The 22934-nt window shown below is 41.1% G+C and overlaps 1 protein-coding gene across 6 annotated transcripts; it reads left to right on the plus strand.

Annotated features, from left to right (window-relative positions):
• The first annotated feature begins 527 nt into the window (after positions 1–527).
• On the plus strand, positions 528–22440 carry elmo2 (engulfment and cell motility 2). 6 transcript variants are annotated; one of them, XM_069156667.1, is made up of 23 exons: positions 528–811; positions 4496–4564; positions 4837–4935; positions 5247–5287; positions 6200–6272; positions 6376–6426; positions 7241–7410; positions 7642–7741; positions 8210–8361; positions 9132–9210; positions 11284–11319; positions 11680–11730; positions 12644–12766; positions 13106–13225; positions 13337–13441; positions 13524–13632; positions 13827–13963; positions 15849–16012; positions 16235–16347; positions 16450–16557; positions 16707–16789; positions 16895–16972; positions 18841–22440. In XM_069156667.1, exons 3-23 carry the CDS (start codon positions 4858–4860, stop codon positions 19039–19041), a joined length of 2172 nt encoding a protein of 723 aa, XP_069012768.1. In that variant the 5' UTR covers positions 528–811; positions 4496–4564; positions 4837–4857; the 3' UTR covers positions 19042–22440. The 6 variants fall into 6 exon arrangements, with proteins under 6 accessions (XP_069012768.1, XP_069012760.1, XP_069012788.1 ...); XM_069156659.1 differs by having other exon boundaries at positions 528–807; XM_069156687.1 differs by having other exon boundaries at positions 529–807; positions 8210–8355.
• Positions 22441–22934: the final 494 nt, after the last annotated feature.

Consider the following 22934-nt stretch of genomic DNA (forward strand, 5'->3'; position numbering starts at 1 on the left):
CCGCGGCTACACGCTGCTGTTTGTAAGGCTGGAAATCACTGGTTTCATTTTGAACACAGTGTTGTATTTAAGTTTCTTATATTAGATATATATATATATATATATTGTGTCAAATCTTATCCTGAAAAGTAATTAAAGCTGTTAAATGAATGCAGTCAAGTAGAAAGTAAAATATGTCCCTCTGAAATGTTGTGGAGAGGAACTACAGCTTTAAAATGAAATACAAAAAGTGAAGTAAAAGTACCTTCAAATTGTAATTAGGCAAAGTACATTACTTGTGTAAATTTAGGCTACTTCTTTACTTTCTAAAACTCTTATGAGTAAGATGGCAACATGTTTTAGATTTGGCATCCAGTTATTTTAAGTCTTCCCAATAAAAATACCTACATCTGTCTAAATCATCATCTGTCAGTTTGCATAAATGAGGAAGAGCTGACGGGTCTGCCTCACATTTGCAGACGGTGACATTTACATTGTGTCCCGCCTACAAGGCGTGGAGTCGTGTCTCCTTCCCACAAGTATCTCTGGGTGAGAGAAAGGGACACCGAGAGCTCCATCACCGATGGCCCCCCCCCACACACACACACACCGGGTGAGTAGCACCGAGTATTGATATCAGTAGATCACTAACTCCCCCCCCCACACACACACTTTAAAATAACACACCGTGGAGCATCATCCGCCTCCGAGAGAGACAGGCTGCATCCCGACTGCAATGGAGGAGCGGACAGGGACAGGCTGCACTGGATGACTGAATCCTATCAGCCGCTTTCTGAGGAATAACGCCGCTGCTCTCTGGAAAAGCGAGTGAGTGAGTGAGTGAGTGAGTGTGGTGCTTTGTGTCGCCTCTCAAACCGAGAAACAGCCTCGTTGCTGCGCCGTGTTCGCCGCCGCTTCGTCCGCCGACGTGATCGGGAGTTGTGATTGATTTCGCCGGAGATCATCCGGTTGAGAAACGCCGCCGCCGCCGCATCATCAGTCCGTTCCCACGGCTCCGGTCCGTCACGTAGAATCAGGCCGGAGGTGTTTTCATAACTGCGAGAAGATTTCTGACCAATGCTTTTTATATGACGGTGATATCGGAAAATACAAAAGATGTTGTTGTTTTTTTGTGTGTGTTTCTCCTAATAAGCGCGGAGGCGCCAGAGGGGGCGCCACTCCGCCTCTTCAACCAGCTAGTTAGCTTTCGTGAAAGTTAGGCGCTTCACAGTTTTACGTGAGAGGGTTTTTATATTTCCAGCATCCTGGAGGGAAGCCGCGGTGAAAGAGCCGTTTAACGGCGTCACAAACATCCGGCTCGCGGTGGAAAGGGCAGAAGAAGTTGCGAGCCCTTTGTATTGAGGGGCTGACGACCAGCACACTGTTGGGTTTCTTCTCGGGCTGCGGCTCCTTAGCAGTTGTTGCTAAGCTACCGCCACCACCGCCACAGCGCGTGCAGCCAAATCCGTGCTGTTAACGGGGGGGGGGGGGGGTGGGGGGCAGTTCGTGCAGCAGCCCTCATGCACCGGTCAGAGGACAGGGCTGCAGAGAGGCGATGGAAAACGGCTCCATCACTTCACTCCGCAGTTGTTGTCAGCATGAGTGTCTGTTCAATGCACTGAGTCACCAGGAGAGAGAGGAAAAAAAAAAAGAACAACTTTCACTGCAGTGCAAGAGAATACAGAAAGAGCTTTATCTCACAGCAGACCTTCAGACGTGTCGTAGCAGGAGCTGCACTTCTGTATTTAAGATCAATAAATGCAGATGTGCCTTTTTATTGGACCTCTGCATGCTGGTCCACTTGCATGACTTACACATAGACTTTTGTTGTTGAGTTACCTTGAATGGGATATTTTTCACTCACGAAAAGCACAAGTGTCAATAATACAGTTCATGAAAGCTGAGTTTTGATCGGCTTCTTTGGTTTTAGGTTCCTGGGTTGTGATCGAATTACATTTTTTATCAAAATGTTGTATGTTGTAAAGTGGCTTATCTAAACACTAGGGAAAGGCACTTCTCGGCTTCATTTCTTCATTTCATTATCTTTATGACAGGAAAGTGATTTGAAAAGAAACAAATAAAGGGATGCACCATTCGGCTGTTCATGTCTGATGATAATTGCAGTAGTAGGTTATTAGGCCTCATGGCATCTTCCAGTTAGCTCAAGGAAACCTATTGTTGTTGACTATTAAGACGACATGCTGGCTCACTGTCACACGGCTGCTAAAATGTAAGCTTGCATTGCAAAGTATATATGATTGTGCCTTCTGTCCACTCGGTGTTTGTGACTATGAGTGGCTCCAGTGTTTGTCTGGATGCTGCACATTTGCTGAGCTGAGATACTACATGCTGCAGAAGTTAATGGCCTCCAACTCTGAGCAAAGTGTCTTCTCTCTTTCATATACGCTTGGTTTAAAGCCAAACAAGAATAAGCCTGAACTGTAACCAACAGCCATGTTTGTTATGATTTACTTGCATATATGTCAAAATAACTTTAATACACTCTACATGTCAGTTGCTGGGAATTCTGTCTTTCAGAATTTGACTTTTTCATTCATGTCTGTCAAGGGCCATTGTCAGCGGTTCTTGGCAGCAGATAAAAGTTTACTCTGTGCCCATTTAATTTGCCTCATGTTCCTCCCATAGTAAGCCCAGAGACTGAAATAGAGTCAATAAACAGCAGGAATTGTCTGGCATTTTAATAGAAAATAGACTTGAAAGGATTTTACTATATTGGACGGGAAGGGAACCATTTTCAGACAATCTACCACTTTTTAGGTTATGATATAAAAAATATTATACATATATACATATGTATATATATATATATATATATATATATATATATATATATATACACATACATAAACACATATATATAACCTCTTGTTTTGTCTCCTTGACAAGCTCACAAATCATCATCGTAACATGTTTACCAAGATCATCTTTGGCCAGATGTCAGTGCTGAAAAATGTAGATTAGCACCAGAAATTGTTGAAAACTTTGTCGCCACGTTTATTTTGTAGGAGAGCAAACTTTTCTGCAGCACAGAAATCACACGGTGCGTAACGTGATGGACAGTCTGCTTGAAGATGCGGAGGCGGTGCGATCGCTCCACAAGACAGCGTGTTGGAATCTGAATTTAATTGTCACTTTTCACTCGATATCTTTCCCAGAATCTATCTATAATTTATTGTAGCTCATGATCATCACCTGTGCTGCGTATAACCCTCTATCGGTCTGTTGTGACAAATTAAGATCCCTCAGTTCAAGGATGTTGAGCTGAAAGGATTCAGACCTGCTTATTATTTATATTGCAACAGCTTACATTTTGATCCTGACTTTGAGATGTTTTCACTGTGATGAGCCGGCATCTGCAGCGCAGTGGTGCACTGACAAGTGATTCTCAACAGAATAAACTTATGTTAGAGAACAAAATGTGCTTTATTTCCCGACTGATCAAAAGGATGAAGTGTCAGACGTCACAGCCACGGCTGATGTACACTGGCAGGGGAACATATTTATAGAACAAAGTCCTCAAAGACTGCAGTGCTGGAAATACTACAACACTGATGAATCGCTAAAGACAGTTGTTGGTTCATGAAGGTTTCTCTGATATAACACTCGGGTAATGATTAAGATTTATTTTCAAACGAGTAGCTGCAAGCCGTACAAAGTGTTTTGCAGCCCGAAAGGACCTTGAATTCAAAGAGAAGTTTGAAGAACAGCAGTGTCTTTCTACTTTTTTCTCGTCTTTATCTCCGTCTTCCAATCACCAGCCATCAGACGGCTTTTCATGTCAGACCGGAGACAGATCTCTTTCTGTTGCCAAAGACTGGTCCCTGCTGTGCTCCCACTGCTGCTGTGTTACAGAGCAGTTGTTGCAGATGATGAAATAAGTTGCATAAGTGTCGGTGCTTTAGTATTCGGTGAGGTGAGTCCTGAAATAATAGGCAGGGGACCAAACGAAGAATCTGACTTTGCTAAAGTTAGATTTAAACAGTTAAACAATGTATGCGCAATAAAATGTCCTTTGAATTGAAGCAGATGGTCAGACAGTTAAATTTGGAACAGTCTCTGCACAGCTGATGAATGCAAAAAAAAAAAAAATTGTCTCAGTAAAAGTGATGGCGTTAAGAATAACTAAAATGTATTGTGCAAACATAAATTTGAAGTAAATGAAGATTATGCATTGAAATTAATGTGCAAGTAAATCAAGGGGAATAAAATTCAGCAGACCCAGACCCCAGTAGGTGGACGGCCTGACCCAGCTAGGATATTTCTGTGACTGCTTGTGTGTGTGTGTGTGTCTGCGGGTGGGTGGGTGGTTGGTTTTGTTAAACAGTCATTCTTATTGATCTGTTCTCTGACAGATTCAGTTCAAATGAGAGAAAATGCAGGGATGGAGCTTTGTTTTTTTTTTGTTCTTTTTGGGGGGTGGGGGGAGTGGGGGGAGCTTCAAGGAAGTAACGGTTTTGCACTTGCGTGACAAGTGTGTGGGTTTGTGTGTCTGCAGGGGAGCTGACACAGGGTTTACACAGCCGAGCAGTGAGAGCGACTGACCCCATCAGCACTTATCCATTAGGTGACGTATAACCGCTCTCATCTTATTCTGAAATATATATTCCAGAGGTTTTTCTTCCTGTTTTTTCCTCCCAGCCGCTCACATTGGAAATTGTTAAATACCTGCTGTGTTGTGATTTGGCGCCATAGAAATAAAACCGAATTGAATTGAAATTCGTTATAACAATAAAACAACCCTTTGGTATCATTTTAATGGCATTTATTTGTAAGAGTCACAGTGTTTTCATGACTGATGTTGACCGACAGATATTAAAACTCTTTTTGTTCCCGTAGGGTTCTGACAATAAGAGAGCCATGCCGCCCCCCGCTGACATTGTGAAGGTGGCTATTGAGTGGCCCGGTGCTAACGCTCAGCTCATAGAGATGGACCAGGTCTGTACTTGTCTCCCTTTTTTTTTTTTTTACCTCTAATAACTCAACTTTCCAGCCATTAGAGTGAAATTTTCATATTAAAAGGGGACATTTGTGCACAGATTGAGTTTGTTTTGAATGTGAAAAGCATGAATCAGAGTAACGCTGTGAGGTGTTTTAGCTCTGCAGAACACAGGATGTGTCGCAAGCTGTGATCCTAGAGGTTAAAGGAATAATAGTGTACAGTGATGATTTATGTTTCATTTCAGCCCTTTAATGTTATAATCGTTCATGTTTTGCAATGTTTTTTGTTTTTTTTTCCCTCTTTGCAGAAAAGACCTTTGTCCTCGATAATTCGGGAAGTATGTGATGGGTGAGCGTCACTCCTACACGTTTTAATGGTTTCCAGATGATTTTTGTTTCCAACATTCTGTTCCCAAATGAGAGACTACTGACATTGGTTTTTGGTCTTCCTTCAGAAATGAATGTTGAAAAGCTTTCTCTTTGGTCTCACTGCAAATGTAACAGATCTCATCTGTTAACTTTATTTGTTTTTGCAATAAATAAAGTTTGCATCCTAAAATCTTTCCCTCGATTTAAAAGCCGTCCTTTTGAGGCGTCTGTGTCTGGGCTACCTGCATGTTCAGGATAAAACAAGCAGCATATCCGGGGAGAAAAACAACATTCATTGTGGGCTTTGTGTCTTTTAAAAAAAAATAAAAATTTTTTTTGGTTGTATAAATACTCTTTCTAGATCTGCCATGTCATAAAAATACGTCTATGATGCAGAACTATAAAGAAGTCAGAAATTGACAGCTGTTGAGCTTGTGATGCCCACTCCTGTCACAGTCATGTAGACGCCCATTTCATCACTGACTGTAACACCTTGCAAAATCCTCCATACCCATTGTTTTTATCCGTGAAGTTTGCCATCACCGTTGTCTGTGCTTCATATTCCTGCACTTTTGTGATGAATATTGAACATTTTTTATTTCACCCATCCACCTCTGAGCTGGGCTGCATCTACCCACGGCCTCCTTTTACCATTTGAAATGAAAAATTCTTTGCACTTCACTGTTGACACCCACTGGATCCTTCTCCTCCACAAATCTCTCAGTTTGCCACTCGTGTAAATATACTGCTGGAGGGAACTATCTGACTTTGAGAAGCCTTTTGTTCAGGCACAAGAGTGTGCTGCTTTATAACAGTCCTACACTGACTCTTTGTTTCCTACCACTTACATTGAATACTAATTCTTACTGAACCTCCCTGTTCTTATCCTCAGCTGGTCTTTGTCAGGCTCAGAGCAGTTTGCTCTGCGTTATGCTGATGGACCTCAGCTTTATATCACAGAGCAGGTGAGCTCCACTGTTTCTGTCTGACATTGCGTTGAGGACACAAATAAAGCTTCGTAAACCCGAACTGAACTTCCACATTTCTCTTTTCTTTTTAATCTTTCAGAGCCGTGGGGACATCAAGAACGGGACCATCCTTCGGTTAGCAATCTCCCCTGTAAGTCAACTTAGTTCATGTGTTTTTTTCTATTTTAGTTGGGATGTTTTCAAATCGTAATTTATCTATTTGTATAATGTTTCTGCGGTATATATTTGGGCTATTTGCTTGTCTTTCTAATTCTTATTTTGAAGCTACCACAAAAAGTTTGCACGCATCACCAGACTTTACTCTGCAGTCTTTTTATGCCTTTCAAAACATGAATTCAGCCAAAAAAGACATTTCACGTTTTTCTCTTCGGACTTGCTGGTCTGGGCTCCTTCACCAAACTGTCAGTCCATCACAGTGGGGACAGCACGGCTTAGAGGAGCTTGATGATTCGCCATGGTTAACAGCAGCAGCCTCGAACTCACTAATAATGTATGATAATCTGTTTTTTCTAATCCCACCCTTCTTCCAAGTGCACTGTGGGTACATATCATCTCTGCAACACCAAAACACCAGGAGTGTCACCAAAGCACTGTGGGCTGAGCTGTGCTTCCACTGATAACTGAAATGTATCACACCCTGGGTCTTATTCTGGACATTTTGGCTATATTTACTAGTTTGAAATGTTCCCAAGTTAGCCACACTTAAGTAGAAGAAAAGACCATTAACATTTATCGGACCCAAACAGTCTGTTGTGAACATCTATCACTGTTTATAGACCCAGACTCAATCTAGCCATGTGTTAATGCTTCATGCTGCAAGTATTTTACAAAGACTTCAGACAAAAAGCCATGGAGACGCTCCGGAGTAATGCTGATCTCTGTTTACACTCTCAGTGTGTTCAGTGACTGCATCATGAAAGTGCTGTTTTTTTGGTCTCTAACAGGGTCGTGCTGCTCGTCAGCTGCTGGAGAGGATCCAGTCTCACGGTATCGATGCTCGCCTCGAGGCTCTGAAAGAGCTCGCCAAGCTGTCTGCAGACCCAACCTTTGCAGCAGAGTTCATCAATATGGAGGGGATCGGGACACTGGCTCGTCTTGTAGAGAGCGGCACCCAGTGAGCGCTGATGTTGTTGTTTTTTTGTTTGATAGCTGACAGTGTTGATAGCGGCAGTGTAGTATAGGTTGTTTAAAATGTGCAACTTCTAAGCCAACCTTTCCTTATTGTTAGTGTTGGAAATGGTTTAATCTTTTTATACATGTATTATTATTTCTTTAAAATCAGACTACATGTCTTATCAGCTGATGGGAAACAGCCCTCACTAACTTGTCTTTTACTTTCCGTCAGCTTCGGTGAAATGCTGGCCTTCACTCTCACTGCCTTCCTGGAGCTGATGGATCATGGCATCGTGTCTTGGGACCTTATCTCTCTCTCCTTCATCAAACAGGTACCTCCTCCTACAAAATCACAATTTATCAGACATGTCAGAGTTCCACAGAGACTCCACTGTAAACATCCCCTCTGTTTACCATTTCAAGGTCTTTTTATTTATTTGTATTCATGCACTTTTATTTAATCGCTTGGCCTTCCTTTTCTTCCCAAATGCCGGAAATGTGTGGGTGCTGTTGCCTAGCAACGCCTTGCAGGACTTTGAACTCCTTTAGTGTCTATGTGAATAGTTTTCTTCTGAAAACTTCTCCGTAGCCTTGACAGTGACTCAGGGGAAACCTTATAGAACTTTTAATTTCATTTTCCTTTATGAATAATATTGGGAAAGAAGAATCTACTTGATTTCCATCTTCTAACTTTTAAACTTTCAAACTTTGTGATTCCACGCAAACACTTTCAAGGCCAACTGACCGCAGTAAGAAATGCTGAACTGACAGGTTGCTTTGATTTCTCCGTCCTCGCTCAGATCGCGGGTTACGTGAACCAGCCGATGGTGGACGTGTCCATCCTGCAGCGCTCCCTGGCCATCCTGGAGAGCATGGTGCTGAACAGCCACAGTCTGTACCACCGAGTGGCCCAGGAGATCACCGTGGGACAGCTCATCGGGCACCTGCAAGTGTGAGCACACACACACGCACAGGGGCTTTTAGCACTCTGATACGAGGCGGGTCGAGGAGAGAATGTAGCAGTGTGTGTGTGTGCGGGGTGACTTTAGAAATGCTGCTGCTATGTTTGCCTTGATGTTTGGTTCATGGAACTATTAAATGGACGAGTTCAGGATGAATAGATGACCCCAATAAAACAACAATGCTGGTGTTGTTATTTTATATTTTTCTTGTGGTTGAGAAATCCCATTAAAAAGACCAAAATAGCAAACAATGTGTCACCCAGTACATTCCTACTTCTCCACCTTGGTTGTGGCTCTTTGGTCCACCTGTTCTTATTGTAGATGTAAATGTAAAAAAAAAAAAAAATCATGATGGGTCTGTCTCATGTATGTAAAAGGAACAAAATGCATTAGTTTACTCAAAATACAAAAATGTCCATAAATGTGGCTCTCTGAAGTATATTTTTAATAGTCAGTGGAGGCCTATTGGACAGAAGAAGAATCTTTGTGAGGGATTCAATACTCAGGCAATAATTGTTTGGAACAATTGAATGTTGGTTTTGGTCTTTTTATGGGAATAATTAAATGATATATGATCAGCAAATTAAAGTTTAACAGTTGATGTGAATGAGAGGCCCCCTCCCTAGTATTTCTATTGATGCTGATAAAACTAATGGTTATGTATGCAGAGTAGCTGTTAGCCTGTAGTTAGCATCCTGCGTGGATATTTGTGGAGCACAATGCTTCTAACTGGTTGTTGCGCTGCTGGATATTTGTGCAGGTCGAACCAGGAGATCCAGACGTACGCCATCGCCCTCATCAACGCTCTTTTCCTGAAGGCTCCAGAGGACAGGCGGCAGGTCAGTGCAGCGCTCTCACAACACACCGTTACAGAAAACCACTGAATAGATAAGACGATACTAATATTCCATCCTCATGTTAGACTCTGAAGAAAGCCACCAAAAAGATTTTGGTGTCACAGAGCTGCGGACGTCTGCAGCTGTAGACTAGTTCGACTTAATCCCGTGAACAGAGACGTCTGTCTGCCAGCTGTCATGTTGTGGATTCTGTCTTGACAGTCATCGCCGTAACGACACACTCACTGAAAATAGTACTCACCTCCCTTTGAAGTTTGTGCATTTGTTATGCTGCAGTTCTTATTTAGAGGAGCTCAGTGAGGAGGAACAGCCTCCGAGCTGCAACTGAAGCATGACTGGAAGAGATCCGGCACTTTTCAGCATGCAGTCGTTCAGGGTTTATTTTTAGTTCATTAAAAGATGCTTCTTTCTGTTCCAGTCAAAGACCGGACTTGTTGTCATTCAGTGACCGATTCTTTGTCATTTCTATGATATGAAATCATGAATTGTTCGCAGTAGAGGCAGAAATGAACAAATACAGCATCCAAAATGATTCACTTACATTCAACAATACAAAATTAGGACATTTAGTGTGATGTTGAATGTAGTTATAACATTAATATCTGTGAAAAACAAACAGATTTACTTTGAAATATCTTTGTAGCACCGACAAATGTTCAAACAGTGAAGGGGAGAGTGCCTCTTTTCAGTGCGTCACTGTCGCAGTGTCTCGTCTTCCTGTGCTCTGCTCACGCTGCAGCGGGAACTTTGCACATTGTGCGACAGCATACTGCAGTGTTTAATCTCTTCATACACTGTCTTGTCCCTTTGTGTGTGTCAAACTTAAAGGAGGGTTCTCCATGTAAACTTTGATTTGACAGTAAAGGCCAGAAGTTAAACACTGTGGTATTTGTGCTTTTAAAAAAAAAAAAAAAAAAATTTGCAACAGTAAAAATCCAAACTTAAAGCATTGTTTTGATAAGAGTTGCGCAACACTAGACATCAAAAATAATATCTCAGAATTGAATTTGCAGAAAACGCATCCAATGAAACTATCTGTAAAAACCTGCTAATCCTTCAGCACATTATAAAATCTCATTTAGATAAAACATTAATATATATTCTAACTTGTTGCTGTCTTAATATTGAGTTATTTAAAAATACTTACATATAAATAAATTCATTAGATTTTAGATTTTTCTTTAAGTATATATACAAATTCTGTTTGCAAGAAATCTTCAATTTCAATCTGCTTATGTATCACAAACTTCTGTATAGATTAGTAAAAACTAGCCAATGAAATGAGAGACACGGTTAGGCAGGAAAAAAAGGGAAGGGATCAGTTTGAAAGAAATACAGAGACAAATGCCCATAAATGAAATGTTAAAGAAAGAGTTTGGTTCATGCTCCTTTTGTGCGATTTGTCAGCTATTTGGTCAAAGGTTTTCAGTTGCAATCACTTTAATCTGGCCAAATGTCCCAAAATAACATGATGTGGTCGATGCCTGTTGAGATGTTTGCACCTGGGAAAACACACGCCAGCTGCTCTTGTTGGCCACCGGGGGGCGAACTGAGTCAGTTCCAGAGAGACAAACACAGCAGAGAGAGAGAGGGACACACAGCGCTGTGCATTACTGTAATTACCAACTAAATGCCAATTTACACCTCATTTAGTAAATGAGTGTGGAGTTACTTTTTAATATTTAGAATTATGGTTCTCTTCATTGCAGTTCTGGTGTGTTTTCTTTCGACTCGTCCCTCCGTTTGTCTCTTATTCTCACACTGAAGAGAGGCAGGCAGAAAGGATGAGGTGAAGAGATGATGAAGTAAATAGTTTATTTTAAAACCCCCAAAAGCAGCTGGATAAATGAATAAATTCATGCTCATCACGTATTTAGGCCATGTGACTGTGAGCTGTTGTGATTTGACGCGATGCTGTTTTTGTTCCTGTTGCGTTTGCATGCTGTGCCGGTGATGTATTCTTGTATCTCATTGTCCACGTGTGTGCACTTTTTGTTTCCATTGCTGTCACACCCATGTCCCTCCTCCTTCCCGCCCCCCACCCCCGACCCACAGGAGGAGTATACTAACCCGCTGGAGCAGCACCTCACTGTGAGTACACATCCCTCAGCAGCTCCTTCCATCTCCCCACTCCTCCCTCTCCTCCTTCACTGGCTCTTTTTGTGTCATTGAAACTGCATGAGCCATTCAAATGAAGATAGAACCATAGCAGGCTGCAGCAGCAGCAGACAGACTGATAACAGATTGAACTTGAACCATGTTAGTTTTAGTTTGCAAAAGGTGTGAAGAAATGATTTAAACCAGTTCAAGGCAGAATATTCATGCACAAAATTCTCATTTACTGTTGGTAGATTTCTTTAAAGTTCCCATCGTCTGCTACTTTCCCGTGTTTTAAAGTGTCTTTCTTCATCGTACTTGTGTGCTGGAATGATTTATCTCTTTATCCTTTAGGAAATGGCGAGCACTTTGGCTCAGAAACACCTGCGGTCCATCATCCTCAATGTGAGTATCAAGCCTGAAGTGTAGGGAATACAATATTTCTGTCATTTCCAGCTGCACATCAGAATTAACACTCTGCTCTGCCGGTTATAAAACTTCCATACAAGCTTCACTCCACTTTAAACAGATGGAGATAGTTCTGATTAAAACCCTGGGAGACCTTGTGTATACAGATTGCAGTCAGCGTTATCCTCCTCTGAGGCTTTCCTGCCATGGGCTTTGGTTTTATTCCCGGGAGCAGCAGTTGGTCAGCGTTTGGAAAAGGGAAAGCTTTACTCACTCGGAGAGCTGTGACACAGAACCAGCAAATGTGATATGGCACCAAGTCTTTGAAGTGGAACAAAATGGGCTCTGAAATGATTCCCTTTGGCACTCGTCTGGAAGTGCCCGACTGAACTGGCTGTGGATGTCAGCGAGGAAGACGCTGCACTTCCAGCCTCCCGCAGCGAGGAAACATCCTGGAGCGGCTCCATCATTGTGTGCTGCCGTGAAAAACCAGAACCTGCGAGTCTGTGTGCTGTTAATGAGACCCGGTGTGGGATTAACACAGTCTCATTAATATTCACAAACAAATGTCAGGTTACGTAACTCCCAAAACACAACATACAAATAAAAGCAGAGGGATTTGTATCTGAAAATCTGCAAAAATAAAATCTCAGATAGAAATCACTCTGCTTTTATTTTATTTTTAATTTATGTCATGTGACATTTAGTGTTTCACATCAGTTACATCAAACAGGTAATCAGGTAGTGTGCCAGTACAATACAATATAATGTCTCACTCTGGGGAGAAGAAAAACTATAAATTAGGCTTCTTTCTTTTTGTTTCACGTGTATTTTTGTAGCTGTTTATACATGAATTACATCTTTAAGGCTTTATTCTAAGTGCAGCGCTCTTTTTTTTTTTTTTTCCCAGCATGTTATCAGAGGAAATCGACCAATCAAAGCCGAAATGGCACATCAGCTGTACGTGCTGCAGGTATTGACCTTTAACCTTTTGGAAGAACGAATGATGACCAAAATGGATCCAAATGACCAGGTAAGAATTTAAGTACTGAATTTTCCCTTTATATCCGCAATGTCATATATGAACAGGATGTTGTTTTATGTCAAAGAACACCTAAAGTAAGCAGTCGTGTGTGTTTGAATGAGCAACGTTGTGAATTGGATGGTAACAGCTTGGATCCTGAGGAAGCATAATAATCAATTTACTCTCTGCTTTAAGTAACAAGTGGAGCAGAAAATTTCAGTTTTCGTTTACATCCTTTTGCTCGCCACTGATTAAACTATCTTCAATGTTTTCCTTTCACAATTTTTGCTGCTACAATGTTAAATGTGTTCCTGTTTATGCTGTTAACATGTTGTCTTTCTATTGCAGGCTCAGAGAGACATCATCTTTGAGCTGCGTAGAATTGCCTTTGATGGAGAGAACGACCCCACCGGCACCGAGAAGAGAAAGGCCATGTACACCAAGGACTACAAGATGCTGGGGTTCACTGTGAGTTTGGTTGAGGATGCCCCTCAGTCGCACAGCTAATTGTATAAATGGATTCAAATAGAAACATTTAAATGTTTGTGTCGCTGTCTCCCGGCTCGGTTTGACACGCAGAACCATGTGAACCCGGCCTTGGACTTCACCCAGACTCCTCCGGGGATGTTGGCTCTGGACAACATGCTGTATCTGGCTAAAGTTCACCAGGATACGTACATCAGGGTGAGCGTAAGCACAGGCACGGCCGAGTTCACGGTCGCGGAAAGACGCCGCCACACCTAACGTGTCTCCCCACTCGTGACAGATTGTCCTGGAGAACAGCAGCCGAGAGGACAAACACGAGTGTCCCTTCGGCCGCTGCGCCATCGAGCTCACTCGAATGCTGTGCGAGATCCTGCAGGTCGGAGAACTGCGTAAGTACTTCTGTGTTTGACAGGAAGTGTAGCTGTTGTTCTTTTAATGATCTTGAAATGTCTCTAAAATGGGATAACGTGAAAGAAGTCTTTAGAAACTGTGACATGGTGCTCTGTAGTTCAGTGCCGGATCGTGAGAGGAGATGAAGGATGCCTCTCTCACTTTACATTTCAAATCTTTTTCTTTTGTGTAGCTAATGAGGGCTGCAACGACTATCACCCCATGTTCTTCACTCATGACCGGGCGTGGGAGGAGTTCTTCTGTGTCTGCATCCAGCTGCTCAATAAAACCTGGAAGGAGATGAGAGCCACAGCCGAGGACTTCAACAAGGTCGGACATTAAAGCTCTCTTTCAGTCATTTCTTTATATTCAGATACATACAAGCTTTCCAACTTTCACTGTATACCGTCTACGATAGTGTACATACTGGTGGTGCCACACATGTTGGACACTTACCGGGATTTTTCTGATGGTGAAAACCTCATAGTACAACCACGATGACAACCTTTACAGACAGAGAAACGAAATGACTTTTTGAAACCCTAAATCTCACAGTATAGTCGAAGAGCTAAATCCAAATATCCAAACTCTGCAGCCTTAAACTGACCAGAAATTGTAATTAAAATGGGAGAACACCTGCTGCTTAAAATCTTTTTCACAGACATTAGTTAGGTTAGGTTAGGTTAGGTTAGGTAGTTACTTTATGAATCCCCAAGGGGAAATTTTTTCGCTACAGCAGCATACAGGAAGCAATAAGATAATAATAGAATAATAAAAAGCAATAAAATAGCAGTAAAAAAATATAAAATATAAAATGCACGGTATATACAGTATATACAGTACAGTATATATCTATATATATTATATACAAACAACCAAGAACACAGACAACAGTATTATTGTTGTGTGATGGATTTTACCAGAGGTGAGTTATTGTACAGACTTATTGATCTCCTGTATCTGTCCTTGTGACAGCGGAGCTGGAGGAGTCTTTTGGAGAAAGTCCTCCGCTGTCCCTGCAGCAGGTGGTGGAGAGGGTGGTCAGGATTATCCAATATGGATAATAGTTTGTTCAGCGTCCTCCTCTCCACCACCTTTTCCAGACTGTCCAGTTTGTAGCCGATGATGGAGCCGGCCTTCTTAACCAGTTTGTTAAGTCTGTTGGTGTCTCCGGCTCCAACGCTGCTCCCCCAGCAGACCCCAGCGAAGTACAATGCACTGGCCACAACAGATGGTAGAACATCTCCAACATCTCGCTGCACACATTGAAGGATCGAAGTTTCCTCAAGAAAAAGAGTCGACTCATCCCCTTCTTGTAGACAGCGTTGATGTTGGTTGTCCCAAAACAATGAATTCTTCTGACTTTTATGATCCCTAATTTCCCCCCTTTCACCATTACGAGGTTCACATTTTCGGCTCAATTAAATTGTATGTTGGATCATTTACAACAGAAAGTCTTGTTTGGTTCGTTAAACTTGTGCAAACAGAATTTGGCCTCGGGCTGCAGACTATTTTCGAGCAATAATATTTCCCAAGAAGAAATGAGTAAGATTGCACTTTGATGAACTGAAGCTGAATGGACGGACTGCTGATTTTCCCACATTGCCTGAATGCATCCTGATAGACCTGTAAGCATGAACCATTCATTTTGCCCGACTTTTATAGAGCGTACATTTAATCAGTTCCAATATAAAACATAATCTGAATGTCATCACACACAGTAATGTTGACTTGTTTACAGTAGGTGATCTTCATTATTAAATACATCTGTCAGGATGATGTTTGCTCAGTCTGAATGTGAGCTGGCTGCACACGTTACTACTGTAGCTGCTCTGTTGAGCAGACAGCCAAAAGGTTTTTAGTTCATTAAATAATGCATGATAATTACTACTTATCTCCACATCCAATGAAATGAACGGGAATACATCAAACCGTTTTGTACATGTTGGGTTTAAAATATTGATGCCTTGAAAAAAGGCACTAGATGTCTGTCAGCAGATTAAGTTTCTGATTGGAGAAATGATGTTTCTGCGATTTTTAACTTGACCAATACTCATTGTTTATTGTTTAAAAACTAAAGCAGGTAGATGTGAAATGTTCCAGCTGATGAGAATAATGCACCTCCCTGAATATTTTTGAAATCTGCCTTTTTTTTTATATTCCACCTTTCCTCTCTCATCTTTCGTGTATGTGTGTGTGCTCGAACCGTCTCCAGGTGATGCAGGTGGTCCGGGAGCAGATCACCAGGGCTCTGGCGATGAAGCCGTCATCTATAGACCAGCTGAAGAATAAACTGCGAGGCCTCAACTATTCCGAGATTCTACGTCTGCGGCAGTCAGAACGAATGAGCCAGGACGACTTCCAGTCTCCACCAATCATGTCAGTCTGCGTCGTCGCTGCTTCTCGATCTCTTCGTGTAGTTTCAACGCGTTATGCCTGTCGGCAGTGTAGCTGTGACAAAACGTGCAGCCTTTTACTCGCGTGTTCGCGATCTGCTACGTTGCAGCTTTCTTCAGCTCTGCTCTGTCCTTACGAGAGGAAATAGCCCGGTTGTGTGTCTGTGCGCTTGTTCCTGTTGCTCATGCTGTGTTTGTGCTGCAGCGAGCTGCGGGAGAGAATTCAGCCCGAGATCTTGGAGCTCATCAAGCAACAGCGACTCAACCGGCTGTGCGAGGGAAGCTGCTTCCGTAAACTGGGGAACCGGCGGCGGCAGGGTACGAACAGCAGCAACAACAATCACTCTGCTTCTTTCTGCTTCTGAAGTACCGCGGATGTGGATTATAAGCTAAACACTGTGTTCCTCACCTCTTTTGTAGAAAAGTTTTGGTTCTGCAGACTCTCTCTGAATCACAAAGTGCTGCACTATGGGGACTTGGATGAGTCACCTCAGGGTGAAGTGCCTTTTGAGCTACTCAGTGACAAGAGTAAGAAACCTTTATTTCTCCAAGTGGCTCCATGTCAAAGCTACTAAATCTTTCACAACACACACAATGACGACCTCTCCGGCAGAGTGGATGATGGCCCTTAATATATTCCTGTAATTATTTGATTATTTCTACTTTATTTCTCCCAGTCCCTGTCTCAGATATCAAGTCTGTGGTGACAGGGAAGGACTGCCCTCATATGAAGGAGAAAAGTGCTCTAAAACAAAACAAGGTGAAATCGAACTTCCTTTATTTCTCATTTGTATTCTGGTCACACAGCCGTCAGTTCATTCTTTGTTGTGGAAACTGTTTTATTTAACCTGTTTGATTCTCTCAGGAGGTGCTGGAATTGGCCTTCTCTGTCCTCTACGATCCCGATGAAACACTCAATTTTGTTGCACCTAACAAATATGAGGTAAGCTGATGTGTACTCAACCACACAATAGCTGTCCTGTTCGATTTGATTCAGTTTATTTTTAAACAGGGTTTCCACAGCTCAGGGAACATCAGGGGATTTTAAAAACTCTTTTCCAGACAGGGAAAGTCAGTGAATTTAATATTGTTTTTTCGCCAAGTCCTGGAATATCAAGGAACATTGTTGACATGTTAAAAATGTAGTTGCTGTTCATCAAAATGTAATAATTTCCATGTATGTAGCTATAATGTTAGTTAGCTCGTTATTGTCAATGTGTGTGTGTTTTTTTTAGCATTAGTGGTCACTGACAGAAATGAAAAATGTAGCTTATTAGGTTGCGAGCTAATTACCGGTATTGTTGGATACATTCTTTGCCTCTGCAACCAGTATTTAGTCGTGGATTTAATATCTTTCTTGGCCTGTTGCCAACCGCTTTATTCAAAAGGAGAGTTTCAAATCTTAAAAGTAGAGATGGTGTCTGCCAACCAAACCCAAACTCTGAGCTGGTTTTACACCAGAGGAGACAGAACGCTAACAACTCTTCTTCCCGTTCTACCTTTACAGTCTGAGGGCAAAGCGCTCTTTTCAATAATATGGTCCTACAAGGTCTTTAAGATATGATGGAGCTCAGTCATTAAGGGTTTTGTATGTACGGAGAAAGATGTATAAATTATATTCCTCAGTTCACGGGGTGCCAGTGAAGAGAAGCTAATATGACAGAAATATGATCTCTCTCTAAATGCCGGCAGTAGTCAGTAGCTGCGGCATTTCAGAGCAGCTGCAGGCTATTCAGAGGGTAACTGGGACATCCTGATATTAAGGAATTACAACAGTCAAGCTTAGAAGTAAAAAAAAAAATGCAAAGACTAGTTCTTCAGCTTCAGTCTGAGACAGAATGGTCCTCAATTTGACATTACGGCAATGGTGAAAGAAGACGAGATGAAAAATAACTCCAAGGGTCCTCCAGTAGTACTTGAGGCCGTCCAGATGACACGGCATTACATCCACAAGCACATGGGTGGATAGTGAGTGTTTGAACCAAACAACTTTTATACCACATCCACTTAGTTTTCTGTTGTGAGTGTCTGGCTGAGTGGATTCAGCTCTCTAACTTCAGTTAGTCATAAATTACCAGAGTCAAACTGTTATTTCTACTGTGAAAGGGCTCACTTGTCTGTTAAACTCCGGCCGCGTTATTATTATTACTATTTCGCCGCTCCGTGGAACATTTTAACATTTTCACTCGATTGCTTTGTTTTTATGGTCAGCAGCTTCACCTTTTCATTTTGTATTTTTTTGGCTCGGTCTCACCATTGTCCTTATCCTCATCATCCAACTACCACAGGCAGCTGTTCCCGCTCCGATAAATCTGCTCTACGTTTACTCTCCAGCTGGTGAAAACAATGAAGCGTTTAGCGGCTAAAGAGCCGGACATTTCCCTGGGGAGTCGGTGGAGAGAAAGCGAGGGGGAATATTGGACTTGTGTTCGCCAGGTGGACAGAAAGTCTCCAAACAGATTCTGATGCTGCTCGGCGTTTGCGCGACTTGTAAATGTTCGACTGTTTGCCAACACGTTTGTCATTTCAACTTTATGAAATATTAATGTTGTGTATACAGCTTGTTTTGCTGCACAACAGGAGCCAAAAACACTGTTATTAACTAAAAAGCTCGGTTCTTGTATTCTTAGTAATTTAATAGTAATTTAGACACTTCAAATGTGCTTGATATTTCCATAATTCTAGACAAACCAAATCAAACAACGCCGGTCCAACTTGTTGGCTGTTACCTCCTACGTACTGCCGAGCTGCTGCACTGAAAGGGATGGTTCACCTTAATGGATGCTCTTTTGTGTGTGTGCATCTGTGCAGTATTGCATCTGGACTGACGGGCTGTGTGCGCTGCTGGGCAGAGAGATGGGCAGTGACCTGACGCGCAGCGACCTCGACACTCTCATCAGCATGGAGATGAAGCTCCGCCTCCTCGACCTTGAGAACATCACGATCCCCGAAGCACCGCCCCCCGTGCCAAAGGAGCCTAGCTCATATAACTTCACCTACAACTACAGCTGAGATGTGTGCGAGTCGATGTGTGTGTGTGTGTGTGTGTGTGTGTGTGTGTGTGTGTGTGTGTGTGTGCGTGTGCGTGTGCGTGTGTGTGTGTGTTTGCAATGCATGTAGGTGTTTGTCACGGATGAGTATACTAGATTTTTTTTTTTTTTGATGAGTTTCAATGCAAACGTGTACACCAGGAAAAGACTACTTGGATTTTTGTTTCTTTTTAGGTTTCAGACCCTCGGAGACTCTCCTCTACCTGTGTTTGTGATGCTGTGCGGTTGCCAGATAGAAGAAGTGTGTTTAGAGCTTCAGGGGGAGGTCAGGGGTCGAGCACCGAGCGGTGCTCCTGGAGCTGAAGGAGATTCGGCGAGTGAATCTCATTTATCCGAGCGGTCTCCAGGAGGATTTGTATTCCTCCTTCTCTGCAGATTAAAGGTATAAATAAATATGAATGACAGGAGAAAAATCTGCAAATTAACTTTTACTTTAGCACATTTTAGTCAAATTGAGGCTTAATTGATCAGTTAAGCCATGTATGCAGTCTCCATGGCAACTAAGAGGGAAGTAGCTGCCGTTACAGTTTTATTACTGTATTCACTTGGTTATTGCCTCCACATGTAAAGTTGTACAAGACGGTACAGCGTGATCACTTCTGCATCCTGATCCCCGCTGAGGTCATTTTAATATGAAGACATTTGGAATTCAGAGATAAAAAGTATTACAAATATAGATACTTGTAATGTCACTAAATCATTATCAGAGGAAGAAGGTCTGGCGGAAGAATAATCCCTATTTCTGTTAGTAACAATGTGTTTCTTTCATGACTATCATACATGAGGCAGAAAAGTGTGTCAATGGTGATAAATTGTTTGAGCTATAAGAAGTCTGAAAACAGTAAAAAAAAAAAATCTCCATCACAATTTGCCACAGGCCAAAGTATGAGATTAAAACGGCTTGTTTTGTCTGACCAATTTAACAAAACCAAAACAAATATTCAGTTAAATCATATTTGCGAAGTTGGAACCATTGAATTTTGTCTTAAAATCTTAAGTTGTATTTTTGCGTTGCTCGTACATCTGTCATGGCCTCAGTTTACTTCGTATTGATGCTGCTTCAGATCGTTTGACTCACTTCCCTCCTCAGTACACCTTTTCATAGCCTGTTATACAGTGTGAACATGTGTGTTGTGTGTGAAACTTATTGAAGATGCCCCTTGCCTACTGTAGGTGTGTATAGGTGTGTAACTGTGCGTGTGTCTGTATGTGCAAGTTTTGGGATTTTGTGAATGTCAGTGTTGAGATTTATGAAATAATCTCGGTATTTCATGAGCTCGCTGCTCGCTAAAGTCAAAGCTCTGACACCCTACACATTAAAAAGACATGAATGATAAGAACTTTTTTTTAATTTTTTTTTTTATAATTCATAGTCACTGCATTGCCTTATCAGTCATACACTCACTATATGTTAGCATCATTAGCGTTTATACGTAGTATATAAAGCACATTATGAGGTAGTTGCAGCAGATATAAAGACATTTTTAAAGGTTTTGTTAACTGATATAACTTTTGTATGAGCGGTTACTTAATGTTACATAACACAGTATAACACAGTTGTAACAGCATATAATCACATCTTTGGTAATTAACAATTAGTTACATACTGGTACTGTGTTATAAAGCATTTATTACCGGTTTACATTTACTGTATATTGTATACACAAAAGGATTAAACCAATTTATAGATATATCAGAAATTTACAACTCTGTTATACTGTAGTTGTTAAGAAGTCATTAATAACTACTTATAAATGTACTGAAATCAGTTACAACTACAATGTAGTGTGTTATAAACGCTTTATTGTTTATATACTATTTATATAGTAAATGCTGAATCTAGTTTGCATTAAAATAAAGTGTTAACTGTATTGAGGAGGGTCATATTGTAGAGTGGTGCGATAATTCTGTTTAAAACAAACCTCCGAAAGTGAATGCCACTGAAATAATTAGCAGATTTAACACTTGAATTCTGATATTTTGTCACACTGTGCAAAAACAAGTAAACAGGACAGGAGCTCTGTTGGTTAAACCTCATTTGTTAACACGATCCTCAAATTGAAAAATCAGAGTGACATGCAGCGCTGCTCGTGTATCATGTGAGCACACAAGATGGTGTGTGTGATATTACATGCAGTACATTTGCTTGATGCCATGTTCCTATTGGTTCTAAACTCTGTCCTGTCCACTTCTAAACCACTAATAATCACTACTGTCATTTGCTAATGCAGAATAGAATTATATTTTTGTAAATGATTGTACAATTTTATCAGTTGTGAAGAGAGTGGGTATCAAACTAACGTAGCATTTTCACTTTGCATCACTCTGTAGAGTCCGTTCAACATTTCACATTGAAAAAAAAAAGAGTTTCACGTTTTTAAAGTATCGGTCACATTTTTAAACCACGAGCACCTCATGTCATTTTGGAAAGACACCCCCTCCAGCACCTAAATATGATGTCAGCATTAATGTAATAATCAAAACTGTCATTGCTGTTTATGCTGTTTGTGAAAAGTAATACATTTTAAGATTTGTTTTTCTGTTTGGCTTTTGACTGATGTTGGAGTTGTAATTGATAAAAAAGTTTTTGTTGCCGTGGCCTTGAGTTCACCGCAACTTAAGAAAACACAAAGCAAATCGACAAAACACCAGCAAACTAAAAAAAAAAAAAAAAAAAAACTAAAAAAACATCGTCACCAATTTGACAACACGTGAAAAGTGAGAAAACGTGCTGCAAATCCAGGAACACTTCAGAGGTAATTAAATATATCTGGATATCGTCAGGACGTTTAAACTACATTTTGGCTTCTTTGGTCACCATGGCAACAAGAAGCGTATCGCCCTTTAGTGTCCTCCGGAAACATTTCCCTTGTTGTATGCTAATTGCAGCATTCCTGTAGTTGCAGTTTCTTTTTATGGTATTTGATGCACTCGTGTTGTCGAACAGGTTAAAATGTTTTCTTGGTTTTGCTTGTGTTTTGTATGTTTGTGTGCGTTTTATTAAATTTCACTGCTTTGAGCTCACAGGGCCGCTGTGTTAATTTACATTCCAGTGTGTCACTGACTCATAACGCTGTGTTCAGAAATCAACTGCAGCTAAAACAGATCAGTAACCATGATATCTTACAGTGAGTAAAGGATTCTTGCATTGGATGTTCTAACAGTGTTTCTTGAAGTTTTTTTTGCATCTGGCACTCTTTTACATGACTTGCTAAACTATTTATTTACACTCGGTAGTGATAGTAAAGAATGACATAAATTTAAATATGGTATACATATAGATCATTGTATGTATATACAGTATTGTGTTGCCTTATTGAAGAAATGTATTATGTTTCGTGTGAATAAATACAAAGTCTAACTACTGCTTTAAAATGTGTATTTTTGCTGCCCGATGCTTCGTTATCACGCTTTTGCATTAAAGGACCAATCTGCAATTTATTCACCCACTTAAATTTGAGATATTTAAATATATATATTTAGAGGGTGTGAGTTTTAGTTAGGAAATCTTGATGTGTGCCTCAAAGATAACAAAGGGAAATATTGGGCAATTTTACTGCAGTACTTTTGAAGAAAAAAGAAGTCGATTCTCATTTTTCATATCTTTCTTAAAACAATATTGCTTGCCACGTGTACACTTAAAAAGTTACTGGTTGATGTAATTGATTTTTAGGCCGCAAAGATATTCCTACTCTGACTCAGCTTGAAGAAATGGAGACAAAAACCTTCGACATTGTTTTTACTTCAAAGCAAATCAAGTTCAGCTGAACTTACAAAGCATCATCAGTCTGAGTCAGACAAACTATGGCTATAACCAGCGGCTATTTGTCGAAGTCTTTATAGAGCGAGAGTTGT

The sequence above is a fragment of the Embiotoca jacksoni genome, unplaced genomic scaffold (assembly GCF_022577435.1).
Source record: "Embiotoca jacksoni isolate LCO1_2020_lvr unplaced genomic scaffold, fEmbJac1.0.p SCAF_1, whole genome shotgun sequence".
Taxonomy (NCBI): domain Eukaryota; kingdom Metazoa; phylum Chordata; class Actinopteri; family Embiotocidae; genus Embiotoca; species Embiotoca jacksoni.